This window comes from Pavona decussata, unplaced genomic scaffold (genome assembly GCF_977016875.1).
Source record: "Pavona decussata unplaced genomic scaffold, jaPavDecu1.1 SCAFFOLD_67, whole genome shotgun sequence".
In the NCBI taxonomy this organism is placed as follows: domain Eukaryota; kingdom Metazoa; phylum Cnidaria; class Anthozoa; order Scleractinia; family Agariciidae; genus Pavona; species Pavona decussata.
In genome coordinates, this window is record NW_028145486.1 from 4,272,456 (window position 1) to 4,289,307 (window position 16,852).

Sequence of the window (16,852 nt, forward strand, 5' to 3'; positions counted from 1 at the left end):
AAGAAGGCCGGAGAAGTAAAGAACAGACCTCTTTAAAAGGATCTACGCTAAAGTATGAAAATGATCGAGTATTTTTTTACTGCGTACACCAACATTTGATGAAAAGGTTCTTGATGTCGTGATTTTTCTGCGTATCTCGGGATGGGCCGGATTTTCGCACGATGGTGATCTTTTATTCTAAAGATTCAAAGTTCAAATGAGAGGGGGAACCTAAGCCGTCTTCTCGCAGTCAACACACCCTTACCCTCTGTACTCTCTATCACAAATAAAATTCATTTACCATGTAAAGCTCTGCGCGGAAGATCAGATTCCTATAATTAGACTTCATTCTAATCATAACTATGTTCTAAATCAGAGATTTACAGAGACGCAAGGAAAGCTGTGACTTTGAAATCAATCTTTGATAACAACCATAAAAAAATATTTAACTTTCTCGGTCAGCCTGATTGCAAAATAATTTGAAGACATAATTAAAAAGCTGACAGAATTGGCGAAGGAAAGTCAATAGTTTGTGTTAATTTTTGTTGTTGATCGACTTTGTTTTTTACTGATTCCTTAAAATCATTTTGGAAACACTGACAGGTGGTATTGACAAGTTTTGTTCTTTCTAATTGTCAAAAGTCTGTTTTACGGAAAACACAAATATTTAACGCCGCACAAGGCTTGGTCAACTGTCTACCATAATTCAAACGGGGGTCATTGGCAGCTACAGAACTCACACTTTCATGACAAATTTTGAGTACATGCGGTGTAGTGTTTTTCGGCCGTTGAGAATTGGAACGTGTCACAAGTCTTTGTATGGCTGATAAAGTATTGTTAAGTCTTACGACGCGTTTAAATTGCCAACGGCTGCCTGTACACCAATACCGCTTGCACTCAAAGGTCATCGTCCACCTAGCCTGCGAGTAAGCTCTCTTGGGGGTAGGGGGCCTCCACCCCCAAGAGAGCTTGCTCGCAGGCTACGTCCCACCAGTAATTAATCACAAGCTCTCTAATGACGCGAGCTTGGGTTCCCTGTAGTTCAGCTATGGCCTGCGAGCAAGCTCTCGGGGAAGAGGTGGGGGAGGGAGTGAGAAGGAGAGAGACAAGCTCTCTTCTTCCCTCCCCCTCTCGCCCCACCAACCCGTATATAAAACAAGGCGTCACTGTCTCGCACCAGGTGCTTTAAAAGAACACTTGAAGATTTCAGGATCAAGTACAATGCCCAAAAAAAGAACGTTACAAAAAGTGTTTCGTTTAAACTGAAACATCTTTGAATACTCGAGCGCTTTTAGAATGCTCTTGCGTTTTCCAGCCAAAACATATGAATATTTTCCCTGTTATATCAGTTGAGTTTGTTGTCGTTACTGTTTAATTTTATATAGCTTCATTATAGAAAATAAACTTGTTGCGTTTAGTTTGCATGGTCTCTCCTCTTTATATATTTATATGTTTGCACTTAGCCATAGCAATAACTTGTTTATAGAATACACGACAGTGATATAAAGAGGCCTGTTGGCAGCCTTGAGTATAGAACGGAGTAGTAAAACAGTGAAACCTCTGGCTTTTACCAAATTTATTAACAGCTGACACAAAATGCTGTGTTACACAAGGCTTGCTATTACATCTTACAACTCAGTTACAGAAATGCTTTAGATTTCAATAATGAATCTCCCAATTAACTATCCTTTCTCTTCAGACTCAGTGCTACCCCAATGTGTTAGTTTCTCAGTCTTACAGTCATTTTGTTTACACTGCGGGACATCATAAACAGTGGGCATAGCATGGGTTCACCTTCCATTATTAGTGCAAATTTGTTGGCACTTGCCTAATCTTTCTATGCATTTCTGGTCATTAACTACATTTTTACCCATTACAAATACCATAACCATGTCTTGATGCCATCATGCTTCGGTCCGGTAAAAGAACCAAATTTAAATATTCTGGTAAGAGTTAAGCTGGCATCAGTCTGCACATTCATTTAAGTGTAAGAAGGTTTGTTGAACAAAGGCGTAACTTTAGAACACTAGTTATTAACTCTTCAAGCCCTAACAGTGATCAGCATCAAATTTCTCCTAGTAATATCAATGCTTACTCAAGCCCCGGCTTAGCCTGCGTGTCAGGCGCTAGAAAGGGGAAGGGAGAGGGGAAGCTAGCCCCGGCTGAGGTCATGAGAATTAAGGATATGATCATCAAAGTGAATTTTCTTGATATTTTCATAACTTCTCCCTAGTACTTTTATAAGAAAAGTATGGGGACAAGATAGGAGAATTTGTTTTTTCGTATTAGGGGTTAAAGTGTTAAACTAAGTGAAGATATGGATTAAGCACCTCGCACCTACTCTCATGACCTGTTTCTTAAAGGGGCACTGTCACGGCGATTTTGCTGTATATTTGTGAAAACTGCTCAAAAATTTGACTAAGAACCTCTTTTCTAACAGGAAATTAACCTTAGAGCACCGGGACGAAATATGAAATGATTTCTCAAAAGAAGAACAAACTACAATCGGTTATTACAGCCATTTTTCCAAAATACTTCTAAGAAGAAATTTGAAGTTTCAATCCATTTCCATCCAAGCCATCTGCAGCCAAAGATGAATGAGACTAGCTTCTATGTACAAGAGGGTTTGTATTTAACAAAACTGAACAGTTATTTTAACTTTTACATCAATGCAAAAATGTCTTTTGGCTATTCAAAGTGACACTGAAAATAAGTGACATTACCCCTTTAAGCCTAATTTACATGTGCCAATTTATTGTCCTGGCCCCAGTTGTTCAAAGAGCGGGTAACTTCATCCACTGGATAAGTCGCTATCCAGCGGAGCAAATGTACTCTAACCAATGCTTTTGGCAAGTTAACCACACAATCCCATTCTTAAATTTGACATATGCTTCTACTCTATCCACAAATTATCCCGGGGGGGGGGGGGGTACTCCCTAATATGGGCTATATAGGTATGTGCGGCGCCAAAGAGTATGGTTTTTCAGCCGCTTTGGTCATAAATAGGGTATCGATTTTAGCCATTTTGCCGCCATTTTGGTAATAAATAGGGTATCATATTTTGCACTCTAGTCTTGAATTCTTTTTTTTTTTTTTGAAGAAGCTACTTCTTCATCATGATGTTTACAGCAACTGTGTACGTGCCGCAACGGCTTGTCATGCGCTCCGGTCACGCACTGGACTCCAGGGGTTCTTGAACTGGTTATAAATAGGGTATCAAATTTTTGGTCAGGTCATAAATAGGGTAGGGAAAATCGCAGAGTTTGGTCATAAATAGGGTAAGGGTTTTGGGAAGCGGGCCGCACACCCCTATCCAATTTTTTTGGGAGTACCCCCCCCCCCCCCCCAGGGAAATTATAGGGCTATTGGGAAAATCTTGCACACATTTTATCTGCCGGATAGCGAACTATGCAGTGGATAAAATTATCCGCCCTTTGAACAACTGGGGCCTGATAAGTTGGTTACATTTCTTGGGCCAAGTTACACGTTACAATTTGTTGGCTGAATTTGTTTTCTGCTGGTGTAGTGCAGAATGAAAATCAACATTATTCAAAACAACTTCAATTGCTTACTCATGTTCAGAACAATCAGCAAACTTACAAAGTCACGAAAATGCTCTAACTAAAAAAAATTGAATCAAATGGTTTGATTTTGTTTAACTGATAATTCCATTTAGAATTGACTCTTGTTACTTATGATCTTTCGCACCATATCAGCCTGTGGTTCTGTAATTTTCAGCTCATCAACTTCGGCCTCAAACTGCTTTACTGAGCCATGACCTCCAACATAGCCATTTAAGCGAGCAGCCACAGACGAGTTCATCAACTCCACACTGTTTAATCCAAGACTCCTCAGCAGAATGGGTTGCTGACGCAGCAAATACTTTTGGTGATAACTGAAAAGCAACAGACCATTACATGTAACTTGAGGTAAGCTTACTGATAATGTGAAGTCAATTTGTATGATGTCATCACTTCAGTAGTCCCCTGGCAAATGCCAGCAGCATATCTGGGGGGAGGGGAGAGTGCGGCACAGATCTCCTACAGTGTACTTATCATCAGACAAAACAAGGTCTGGAGAGCAAAATATTTTTCCATTCTAGCTGAAACATTTTCACTCCAGGCCCACATGCCTCTACTTTACACAATGTCCTGGACCTGCCATTGAACTATGCACACCATTATGAGCCATGCTGGAGTTCTCTTTCCCACAGTGTAGGAAATAATCTAAAGTCTTCTTAAAATTAAAATTGGTAAAAAGGGGCTTAAAACTGATCTAAAAAACTTAAAAAGTTTCCCCAAATTTTCGAACCGTATCTCTGGTTCTTCTTCGCGGGACAAGAACCAGAACCGGAAATAAGGTTCGAAAATTTGGGAAACTGTTTAATTTTTTTAGATCAGTTTTAAGCCTCTTTTAACCAATTTTAATCATGAACACTGATTGCCAAAAAAACGTCTTCTTAAAAGCCTGACATAAAATCCACCATCTTGACCACATAACAGAATAATAGATTCGGTAAGAGAAACAAAGAGAGCATAACAGAAAAATTTAGGTTAATTAAGTCAACATTAAAAATTTTTGAAGTACATACTCCTCTGCATCGTAAAATCTTTTTGCTGGAAGAATCTTTGTCACTATGGGTCTCCTAAGGGTCTTCTGATGTTCATCACAAGTCTGCTCTGCAAGCTGTTTTTGTTCATCGTCATGGTAGAAAATCGCTGACATATATTGTGCTTTGTGGCTAGTTGTAGGATCATGATTTTTCCAAAACATGGCTAACAGATCACCGTATGTTGTACGGTTTGGATCATATTCCAGCTGAACAGTCTCTGTATGGTTCCCGCTGTAAAATGTAGAGAAAAAAATGGAATGACAAAAATTCTAAACACCAAAAATACATTGCCTATGTGTTTAAACATATCTTCCAACTACAGTACCACTGTACACACAAATTTAAAATGTTGGCCACAAACAACTACATGCTGGTTTCTATGTGGGTTGTTTACAACTGAACATTAAAAAAACACATAAAAATATTACAACTAAATATAAATGAAGGCAACACATTTGAAATTACAGCACATGAATAATCACTGTACCACAAAGGATACACTACTATTATAATCCGTGCCAATTTCTGTTGGGAATCTGGTCTGGTTAGAAAACAAGCCTGGTATAGCAAAATTTGCCTTGCCATCGATTTGGCAAGCTTAGCCTATTCTTTCAGATTGCTCCAGAGCAAACCACCACTAAATTGAAAACTGCATATTGAGGAAAATTTGTATTAGGCTTTGGAATTGCATGAAAGCTAAATGTGTCTTCCTGTATCTGAGTTAGTATTTTTTCCCCACAATCACTGACTTTAAGGATCAGGTTTCTCAAGTACCGTAAGGAGCATGTTGATTGTTTACAATTTTATACTTTAGAATTGACTTAGCTCTCATACGCCTTGAGTCAAAGGATAGCTGTTGTAGTTCATTCAAAAATATCTTTGCTCCAGATACAGTATAACATTACTCCAGCTGCTCTAGACTGATATTTTTGTAACTTGTCTTTCTAGACCTTATCAGGTCTCACCTGGCTCCAGGCTAACGTTTGAGCTCAGTATCCCAGTGACTACTGTGACAGGTCTGGTTTTGCTACATGTAGGCTGTCTAGCCAAAACAAAATTTTCACTAGCAACAGTTTCACTATTTCATTTCATGAAAAGGGGAGAGAGAGGGAACTCAGACACTTTTTATTAGATGTGAAATAATTATTAAGAACAAATCTCCCTCACTTGTAAAAGTTTTGTTACTGTTTACAAATTGCATTATTTGTGACTGAAATTTCAAATTGACCTTAACATGAAAAAGCCTACCTATACAGCAAAAAAAGCAGCCAAAAAAGGTAAATTGATATCTAGGAAAAATGTGGCTTATTTGAGCTTATTTGAGCTCGATTAAAGTTTTAGTTTCATTAACAATCTGTACATGAATTTTAATGTTTGAATGGTAATGGAGTCAAATCAATAATTTTTAAAATTACCAGTCTGTGGTGCTACCCGGTTACCAGTAGTCTCGGCCCTAGGTATTCCAGAGAGGGGTGCAATAGTTAAAATAACTAGTGTTACAGAGTGCTCACTATACAAAATAGACATCTATAGATGGTCAGTGAGGAAAATTTAGATTTTATCTCTTGCACAGTTTGGGTATGTACTCCCAGGGGGGGTACTCGGGTGTATTAGTGACGGGGAGGTGCGAATGAGGCCAAATTTTGAAACCCAAAAAAAGTCCCGTCACGCTAAGGAAAACCCAAAAAAAGTCCAGCAGCCAAAAACGTAACCCAAAAAAAGTCTGATACAAGATGATGGATCGTTAACAAATAAACCACTATAACTTAACGAGAGTTGTCTTTGTCTTGTCATTTTATTTGCATGATTTAAACTTGTTAGTGAAATCGTTTTGCGTAAAATCAAGAATGGTAGGGCACAATTTTCATCAACCCCAAAAAAAGTCCTCGCCAAAATCTTAAGGGCAAAGAAAGTCCAGCAGAAAATTTCAAACCCCAAAAAAGTCCCAAGCCGAGAATTTCAAACCCAAAAAAGGTCTTCGCACGTCCCCGTCACTAATATACCCGAGTACCCCCCCTGGGTATGTACTTCCAGATTACCATCTGTTAAAATGGTTATGTCACTACAGGAACTGTCTAGTCATCTTTCATCAAGAAAAGCTAACATTAATTTATACGTTTTGAATAAAAAAAACTCCAGTATAACAATGATTCAGCATTTCCTATGAACCCCCACCCCTGACCCCCCACCTAGGAACACAATCGCTTGACTCAACAAATTATATTGTTGAAAGCAAAATTCCACAGCAGTTTATCAGCTACTAATAAAATATTACGGTATAAGCATAAAAATCCTAGCCAGTGATCTTTCTTAGTATGCTAGCTTGCATACTTAACTAGCAGATACTGTATAAACTAAGCACTGTACGACTGAAAAAAGCTCAACTTACATCTTCAAAATTATTAAGGAAAATCATGCTATTATTAGTATTTGAACCAGACTTTTATAAAGGTCACAAATGTAGGGCCGTGTATTCCACAGTTAATCTCAAATATATCAAGGGCGACTAAAAGTCAACAGACAGCGCAAAAGCAGGCTAACTGAAGTCCTCCTCTTCCACGATGTTCTGTAACACGGTCAAAACTCCCAGATTTCGCATGGAATTTCATGTCAAATACAGGAATTAAGACAAAAAAAAAGTCCAAAACACTTCACTATTAAATTCTTTGTCCTCCATTAACAACTTACAGGCTGGTGTAGGTCGGAAACGGCTTGGCTCCGCCAGTGTAGCCGACCTTAGTTCGAACGACGCCATTAGCACATCCAAACTGAGCCTCGGGAAACCAAAATCAGCTCATAGCAAACGTGGCTGTCTTGGTTTCGACATCCGCCATGTTGTCGAGAGGTGGTTTAACTACCTCAACAGTGCTACCTAGTGTATTGCCCGTTTTGAATGAAGAAATCGCCCGCAAAGAACGAAGAAATGTTGCTATAAATAAAGAACGAGACATCACTTCAGGTTTTATTATGCAACTCGTTCCCAGTTCTCTTCACGCAAATTAATGCAAATATAGTCGAAGCCGTTTCCTCCCCATGAGGGATTCTGGGTATCCTGGATTTGTATCTGGACAGAATGATTGAAAATTTTTGAAAAATAAAAAGTCAGCTCTCCGGCATCTTGATTTTCTTTTTCATGTAACGCCGGTCGATCATACTATTAGTCCAGACAGGCCCTTCAACCGGCCAATTATGTGTTGCGTTACGTGACGGATTGAAATTGTTTGATTTTCCTGATTTTCCTGCTCTCCGAGGCTTATTGCATTGCGCCTCGAGAAGCTAAGAGATTACGAAATTCTTAAACATTTTCTTCGTTGCACCCTTCTCTTTCAAGTTCAGTTTTGTGACTTGCAGTCAGTCGAGTGTTTGGCTTGAGCATGTACGCCATATGATAACCAAAGGTCTTGGACTGGATGCAACTGAATATGTGGCGCGCGAAGAATGGCTACTCTCATTTGATCCTCACCTACAATTCCAACACAGAGCGTACGAAACAATCAAGAAGACTCTGGAAGAAAAGTACGGAATCTCACAGTTTGGCTGGTCAAAGGAGACCTTGTCCAGCCCGAAACCATCAATTCAATCTTGAATTCTTCGATTGTGTGCAGATAAAAAATAAGAGATCGATCGGTGTTCAAAACTACTATACTCGAACAGGACCCAATCCCCCCCCCCCCCCCCCAAAAAAAAAGGAAAAAATTGGATCATCGGTCTCTGCCTGCACCTGCTTTTCTCAACCGCAAAAGATGGTGGTTTGAAAGCCAATAAAAGTTTTTCGGTAATGTTCTTGAGATAGGTGGTATCTTGTTATGACCAGTTCCCTTAAAGCTGAATGCTCTCGTGCACGATGCTGGGGCTGTCATTGGCGTGACATTCTGTAGACAACGGAAAGCGAAGCAGCGAAGAAGGCCGCCTTAAGTTACAAGAAGACGATCGTTTCTGGCAAGTTCGACGATTTCACTACATACAAGACTTCAACCACTTTCAGGATATTTATCCCAAGTGTTTTATCCGAATGGTGGAGAAAGCGATTAAAATTATGGAAGATGGTAGCGGGTACATTCTGGCTGTTTCCGCCTATGGCTCTAACTGCACCTAGGCCGTGAAACTTGGATATGCTATCACGACCCAGGCTCAGGGAGGCCTGGAATTATTGGTACTAAACCATATTAGCTGAGACGTGGATAGAATCTTGATTGTGATCCCTGTGAAATGAGTGGATGTTTGTTCAATGTCTTTTATCTGTGACCGCGATATTTGTGCCATTGGCATGTTGTAAATGACAGTAAGCTCTGGGCACAGTGTGGGCATCCTCGTTCATAAAAACAAGTCATCCACCATTAGGCCATTACCTCCGGCTTGCCTGATCTATAAGCTAGTTTTCCAGTATTTTTTATTAAATCGCATTGGCACATTGACATTAAATTATTAGCTGTTAGCAACGTAACCATGAGCTGGTAGCTGTTTCCTGTTTGTTGATTGAACTGATTGAATATTTGTAACTTGGACTTCCTCCAAAATTTATTAATCTTTTTGGGAGTTTTTTCTTCTTGTTTACTTCTTTTTTAAAATTCCCTTTTCTTAACGGACAATCGAGGCTATTCATTTCTAAAATTGTCATTTCAGAGAATCTAAGGTAAAGTAAATAGGGATCTAAACGAGACTGTATTTCGCGTCATCTCCATTCATCATCATCATCATCATCATTCATTTATTTGCCTTACTAAAAAAAGGCGGTCGAAATGATAGAATTTACAATAATGGCGAGGAGACCTCGAGAAACACCAGGCTTATAAGAAAGGCTTGGAAAGAGAAGCGCTGCAGTGAAAGGATGGAAAAGCCAAAGTACTCAGGTTATTCTAAATGAAACTATGAATTAACAAAGACAGAATAATCAACAAAAAGCTTTTTGCGGCCAAAACTTTTATTCTAATAAAAAAATTATTTCCTTTTTATAGACTGCAGCAAATGTTTGAAAAATTTAGATTTTATTCCGTGCGTGCAGACACTTCGGCTCTGTCAAACTGAAATCAGTCGAGCCGAAGATGGTGCGGCTTTGAGAAGCAAATTAAAAAAGAAGATATGTGCGATTTTGGTTCAAATGATCGGTAAGCGGACAATTATTGTAGTTAAAAAGCAAGAGAACATTTGAAAACAACATTTACAGTACTGTCATTGTACAATCCATTTGAAGTCCGAGATTCGCTGTTAATTTTTGGGCGGAATTTAATACATGTGCTAGAAATTGAAGAAATCCAAACGCGAAATGCGCAAATGGCTTTTCGTCGCTTTTACTTTAAGACCTTCATGGCTTATTTCGGCGATTGATGCAGCTCTTCAAAAAGCTCTCCAAAAATGGGGTCTTATTTTAACTTCGTACGTAATTACAATTACCTGCAGCCATGTAGGTTTTGGTTACCGTTGTAATATATCTACTTCTACCCCAGGTTTCCCCATGCATATCTCAAGTTTTGCTCGCTTTTACGTACATGGGACATCCGCAGGATCTTTCGCGCACCTGAGCCGTTTTCGAGTTTTTCGATACCTTGGTTGACCTATTAATCATGCTTCAAGTCTTTGTTCAAACGAAACATTAGCGATAACAATAGAGCGCCTTTTGAGATCGACAATACTACTCTTTGTTTCTCGAAGTTTGTTTTTATTTTTTGCTAACTTAATAAGGACATTGAAAAAAGTTTTGAATATAGTTTCATCAAGATAAAGTGCATGTTTGAAACGATTGTTTAACTTGTACCATTTCTGTGACTCGATCGGTTATCAGTTAGCTAAGACCGTCTAGTCGATCTTTTACTGCATAGCCGCGTCAAATTATTCCTTGAGCTCAGTCTCCTCAAAGTCATCAATAACTTCGTCAGATAAAATTTCCTTGGCCTTGGTCTCGTCCCCAGTCTCCAACTCGTTTTCCTGTCCATTGTTCTCCTTTAAATCAGCTAAACCCACATTTAGTTGTAACTTAGGTTCAGTCTCCAGCTCGGTTCCCGGTCCAGTCTGTTTCACGACAGTCTTGGAGACACCGGGCTGCACATTAGGTTCTCTTGCGTCTGCCCAACGTTTTTCAATAGTACGACGACGACGTCGACGACGCCAAAATGCTTCACTAAAACAAATGGAAAAAGAGCAGTCGATCGAGTGAGAATGTCTCAATATATTACACTGACGTCACCATGACGTCATTTCAGGACGTCACTATTTAACTGCAAATGGACCGCTCCGACGGAGGGGAGGGAGCAGATGGAGAGGGGGAGGGGGGAGTATAAATTTACCGCCTCCCGTTACCTTTAATGCTACCCTCCCCTCTTGTTTGTGGACTTTGCCTTTTGCGATTTTTGGGACTGCAAAATATTAAGAAAGAATGATTTGCTTAGATTTTTTTTATCATGGGAAAATTCCTTTAATACATATTTTCACTAAATTATTCTTTTTCTGAACATTTTTTTGCTTAGCATTCCCTTTCCTTCCACCGGTGACCTTGAAAAGTGTTGGGGGGTTGGGGGGGGGGGGGGTGGGGCAGAGCGCGGCAACCAGGGAGAACCAGCAGCTGGGGAGGTTTAGGGAAGGCGGGAAAGAAGGGGGCGGAAAGTAAGAATCTCAAGGTGGGGAGAGGGGCAGGAATATTGCACAAAGAAGCATAGTCAACAAAAAAGGGGGCATGAACAAATTTAAACCCCTCCCAGAGCCCACTCCCTCCCCTCTCTCGGAAAGTGTCGAATTTACCTAAGTCTCCGGAAACGGTCCGTTTGCTGTTAAATAGTGACTATTTATATAAATGATGTCATTATAACGTCCGTATAATATTCTGATGCATTCTCTGACTCGTGGTCACTCGTGTGTGTGTACTGTGTACCTTATCTATAAGATACCGTAGAATTCCGAAAGTAACGGTCCCCGCTTGTTTCGGATTTAGCAGGCCAAACGGGCCGCTACTATCGGGTAGCCGTTACTTTCGAATAGTTAAAAAACGTTTGTAATTTTTTTTTTTGAAGATCATCCCGTTTATACATGTTATTAACTCTCCACATGAACAAAGCAAACTGTAACAAAAAAGGCTCCTAAAGCCGCCGTTACACGTTGAAACTTTTAGCTGAAACTTGTGTGCAACGGCGCTGCGAAACAAGTTTCAGCAGGCGTTGCGCCGTGTAACATTGTCGGTTTCGTGAAACTTTTTCGAACTTCCGTTGCGAGACAAGTTTCACGAAAAGTAGAACTGCTTTCTACTTCTGCAACGGCTCGCAACGGTCGCATTGGTGAAAAAACAAGATTTTCACCGTGTAACACCACTTCGTGAAACTGGTCTCGTTTGCCGTTGCACACAAGTTTCAGCTAAAAGTTTCAACGTGTAATGGCGGCTTTAATGTTCGTACTGTATATAGCGAAAGTTACACTGCAACTAATTACTATTTTATTTGACTCCGCTTGCACATTTAACAAATCGACGGCAGTTTTCTATGGTCTATACTCTTATAGACCATACAAATGACGTCAAAAATGTTCAAAACTCAAGTGCGGCGAGTGGTTTAACTGCCATGTTTTGGACATTTTATGGCGTCATTTTATGGTCTATAAGAGTATAGACCATAAAAAACTGCCGTCGATTTGTTTTTTACAATGACATGAAAAAAGTACGAGCGGAATTGGCTATTTTTTTCGTTGAGAAAGCGCGCGCGTTACATCTGACGTCATTTTTATCGTCTGTACTCTTATAGACAATAGCTACGAGCCAATCAGCGCGCGGAAATTTGGACAGTTATTGTAAAAACAGCTTTTGAATGATAGTTTCCAGTATAATTCAGTTAAGTTTGCAATCAACTGAATCACAAATGATCCTACACGCGTTGTTTAGTGTTTTAGGCGTTACTCTCGGAGTTCGATAGGAAGACAAAAAAATTAACCTTAATTTCGGGAACCGTTACTTTGGAATTCTACGGTATCCTTAGCAGTTTTTTTAAGTTTTAAAAATACTGTCTTTAAATCAACTCTGTCTGGTTCAAAGTAGGGTTATAGTTCGACTTCTGGCGATAATCGCCTTAGTAATGAGAGGGAATTTGAACGGACAAACTATAAAATTTGCACGGTATGACTTAACTGTTCATATAATATATCAAACACGAGGAAGAGTGTTTCCTCCGATTTCCAAACACCGAGAAGTAGGTTGGAAAAACGAGGCGCAGCCGAGTTTTTTTTTTTAACCAACTTCGAAGTTTTTTGGAAATCGGAGGAAACACTCTTCCTCGTGTTTGATATAGCTTCTCAAACTATTGATAATTCTTGGAGAAGTTCGAAGCAAAAGTTCACAAAATTTTATGATAATTAAGATCACATTTCTAAACCTCCTTCACGGTAGTGATTTGCTTTGTTTTGTCTTGATGAATTATTAATGAGTTTGAGAAATCCCTTTTAAATATCCATGATACAAACCTATCATGAAGGTAAGAGATGATGATAAACATCACAAGAAGCACAACAAAAACACGTCTCATTGTCCAGTCTTCCTGAAAATAAAAACAAAATGATGTTATGACACGCCGAAATTGGACGTTCTTATATAAAAAAAGAGTGTGTCTGGTGATAACGGAAGTTACATAGATAAAGTACAATCTCGAAAAACGTTATACATAGAATGTATGAAGCATAATGGCAACTAAAGGTGAATTTCTTAGCATGGAAGCAAAATATGACGCAGTATCGACCCAAAACGTTTCTTGCGTGCGAGTCACTCAGTAGCACTATTTTATGGCAATTAGTTATTTTTCTGCCGTCATTATTTTATAAAAATTTTAAAACATAAAGAGAATAATAGCTGTGTTAAAATAACGAGATAAAAAAGATAGGTCACCAGGTTCGTTTAGGAGGAAATAGCTATTTTGTTATTGACTAGGCTCAGCATATAGGAAAACAGACTGTTTTCAACGCGAGCGTGCTTAGCGCGCGCTAATGACGCATGGAATTATGCGCAGTAAGAATGTGCAATACAATACAATTGAATCACACTCACTCACTCACTCACTCACTTGCTCGCTTGCTTGCTTTCCTACCTACACTCGATTGCAAAAACGTTGACACCTAAAAAGCATAAACCGTGAACGATGAGACCCAAGAGCTTGATGGGTATAAGTCTACTCAATTTATTTGCATAATATTATATTCTCGTGCGACGTTTGATGACGAAAATTAGTTGCACGTGGTGAATGATGGAAACTGTCCGAGCTTTCCTTAAAGTGTCCAAGTTGGCCAACAAGGGCCAATTTGAGTGATATATAGTTCGCGATTTGTCTAAGTTCAAATCAGGCAATGAACTTAAGCAATATTTGGTAGAAAATTATTCCGAAGAATTAAGTCAGCACTGTATTTTTTTATTGCAAAGGATGAGAATGGTAAGTAGGCCATTTTACAGTTCTGTGCTAAGTGACCTGGCCTTGGATTGTAAGCGAGGCTGGGGGTGACCTTTTTTTGATACAAATTTCACTCCTTTTCACATGTAGATCATGCTGTTCTTATGCTAACTAGTTTGCATTTACACATCAAAAGCAGGGAGGTCTGTATCAAAACAAGGTCACCCCCAGCCTCGCTTCCAATCCAAGACCAGGTCACTAGGCACACAACTGTAAAAATAGCCTATTATTAGGCGTGATGCCCTGAGGGCAGCACGTGTCTTAAAATGGGCTCGATATCTTCGTCGTCGTATTTTTTTTCTTCATGATAGCCTGAAATGGGCATCTTTCAATTATTAACTCGTTTTACATGTATCAAATTCAATTTTCTCCTAGAGGGAATATTTTTGTCTGCTATTGTTCTTATTGTCTTTAACGAAAACGGTCCAATCAGAATGCAATATCTTAGTGTATTTCAGGAGGGATCGGACGGCAGTTAACTACTATTGTGCTCGTCATGTCCCAATGATCTCTCGGTGGAACTGAAAAGGCTTCTTTAGTGACGTGGCCAGATTGTTGTAATGTTTTATATTCAAATGTGCCGTTTTCGAAAAGAAAATTAACCCTTTTGAAGCGGTATATCGAAAGAATAACTTCTAAAAAGCACTCGTCAGTTAAAACGGTGGAAAATGGACAGCTCGCGGCGAAGAAATTTGGCATTTACTGGCCAGATCGTGTTCTGCAATACGGACAGGGACACAGGAGAGGTCAAGAGTGAGCTTAAAACATTACCTGCGCTGCCGGCTTTGTCGAATCTATGATTAACGGCTGTTTAATGGGGTTTTAAAAACACAATAAAAGAAGATTAATTAATATTTGATCTAGATAATCGCGCATAGATAAATTTAGCATTTGCAGTCTTCAGGACCAACCATGCAATCAATATCAGCAATTCGCAAGCAGCTCTATTTCCACCACCGCAAAATGAACCTAAATTACATTATTGACGATTGACCGTGATTTTACAAGTATGTCAGATTAAAATGAACTTGATCAATTCCATAATCATATGATAGTTACTAGAGTTGATCAGATCGTTAGAGGTTTCTATGATTCTTAATTTCGGATATATAGTGCGCCTCTATTTTGTCATAAAACGCCCCCCAAAATTTCAGTAACTCTCACAGCAGATTTTCGTCCTCGTGAGGGCATAGGTTTTTTTTCACTGGGACGTTAGTTTCATCTGCCGATTTCAATCAAACATATTGCACACCTCGGTCCGCATTCATCACTTCACGAGAATCTCTAGTTTTTAAACTTTATGTTTGATTATATTAATAGTCTCTTGCACTGAAACTTCTCATAAGAAGGAGCAGATATTATAAAATTAGCTTATCCCAACAATGTTAACGATTGAGACGATTTGCACACTTCCAGAGTCTAGGAACCAAGGGCTTTTGAACAAAGTTTATTCAATACCGCGGTTATCGAATAAAAATGGACGACTGCCTAGTTTGTTCCATCCCAATGATATAAAGATGCTCTTACCTACTTACTTTAAGGTCACACCTGCTCCCTTACTTAATACTTGTGAACTTTTTTCGTTCGTTGCTGTTCCTTGGCACTGAAGCACTATCACACCAGTGAGGGTAAAAGACGGAATGAGTTTGTGGAATGGCATGTGGCATGGCGTGCGGAATGGCATAATTATGCGAAATACGATTTACGCGGGGAATAAATTAACAGAAGAGCGCGACTCGTGAAATCCCTACCCTTTTATATACCTGAAACAACAACATCAACGCTTATGACGTTGAATTTTTAGGGGAGGGCGAATATTAGACACAGAGGCGTTTAAAAAAACTTGAAATTTCAAGGGGGCATTAATTGGAGAGTGGGCGTCATAATTAAAGGGACAGTATCACGCTATTTCTAGTAACACATCGAAAATCGGAAAGACGCTATTCGGTTGATTGCGGCCAAGATATAATGACAAAATTCCATTAAAAGACTATCAGAATACAAAGAAACTATCCATGGATATTTTCGCCGGCAGATGACCAAGATAGAGAGGGGTTTAAATCTGAAAACGTCTAGCGGACGTTTTCAAATTTCGTTGTTGTAACGCATCAAAAATCGCTGGTTGTACTATATTTTGGTTCAACCTTTCGTCTTTGAATCACTATTAATATTTTTTTAAATTAGTGATTGAGAAATTAATTAACACAGTGTTCAAAGTTTAAATTTAGTGAATTTTGGCCAAAACTCATGATATCTCCCATCGATCTCCCATGATACCGCCCCTTTAAGTCATTTACGAAACGAAATACCTGTTGACCGGGAGTGTAGCTAAATGTCGTGAGTCGTGGGTAGAGATCGTGGGTCGTGGGTCGTGGGCCATTTAGCTACACTCGTCGACCGGACGTAAGCAATCCATTGTTATTTCTGAAAACCAATTAGGCTATATTTAATCTGTGGTATGTTTCCGAGGAAACAGTTCAAAACAGGACTTTTGCTTCGCACTGAATTCGTACGAGGAGAAAACAACTTTTGATCAACATAATTAAAACCAAGTCTACGAAAAACTATTGCGTTAAGAGATATCAACTAACGCGGTTTCGACTGTAAAACATAATTAGAATGTAATCTAAACAGTTCCAGGAAGTCCGGCTAACAAGGCAAAGTGTTACTTCTCAGTGACTTACACTACATAATTTATCTCAATTCTCTATGCAAAGCACAAACACACCAATACACAAATCATTATTACTTCAACCGCAATATACATGTACTGGAGCAATAACTAACAAAAAACGATGTTGAAACTTTTACCGTCAAAAAGAGCGTATTTTTATGGTTTAACACAACTCTTAGA

General features: G+C 39.2%; 2 protein-coding genes across 4 annotated transcripts; both read right to left on the reverse strand.

Moving 5' to 3' along the window:
* Positions 1–1,538: 1,538 nt before the first annotated feature.
* On the reverse strand, positions 1,539–7,570 carry LOC146478183 (peptide methionine sulfoxide reductase-like). The gene is made up of 3 exons (XM_085112896.1): positions 7,280–7,570; positions 4,571–4,822; positions 1,539–3,874 (listed from the first exon to the last, which is right to left on the reverse strand). The coding sequence occupies exons 2-3, from the start codon at positions 4,750–4,752 to the stop codon at positions 3,652–3,654; spliced, it is 405 nt and encodes a 134-aa protein (XP_084969022.1). The 5' UTR covers positions 4,753–4,822; positions 7,280–7,570; the 3' UTR covers positions 1,539–3,651.
* Positions 7,571–10,256: 2,686 nt separating this feature from the next.
* LOC146478184 (uncharacterized) lies at positions 10,257–15,649 on the reverse strand. Of its 3 annotated transcripts, XM_085112566.1 has the most exons (4): positions 15,526–15,595; positions 13,610–13,669; positions 13,025–13,098; positions 10,257–10,706 (listed from the first exon to the last, which is right to left on the reverse strand). In XM_085112566.1, the coding sequence occupies exons 3-4, from the start codon at positions 13,084–13,086 to the stop codon at positions 10,418–10,420; spliced, it is 351 nt and encodes a 116-aa protein (XP_084968692.1). In that variant the 5' UTR covers positions 13,087–13,098; positions 13,610–13,669; positions 15,526–15,595; the 3' UTR covers positions 10,257–10,417. The 3 variants fall into 3 exon arrangements, with proteins under 3 accessions (XP_084968692.1, XP_084968691.1, XP_084968693.1); XM_085112565.1 differs by lacking the exon at positions 13,610–13,669 and having other exon boundaries at positions 15,526–15,649; XM_085112567.1 differs by lacking the exon at positions 13,610–13,669 and having other exon boundaries at positions 15,534–15,592.
* Positions 15,650–16,852: the final 1,203 nt, after the last annotated feature.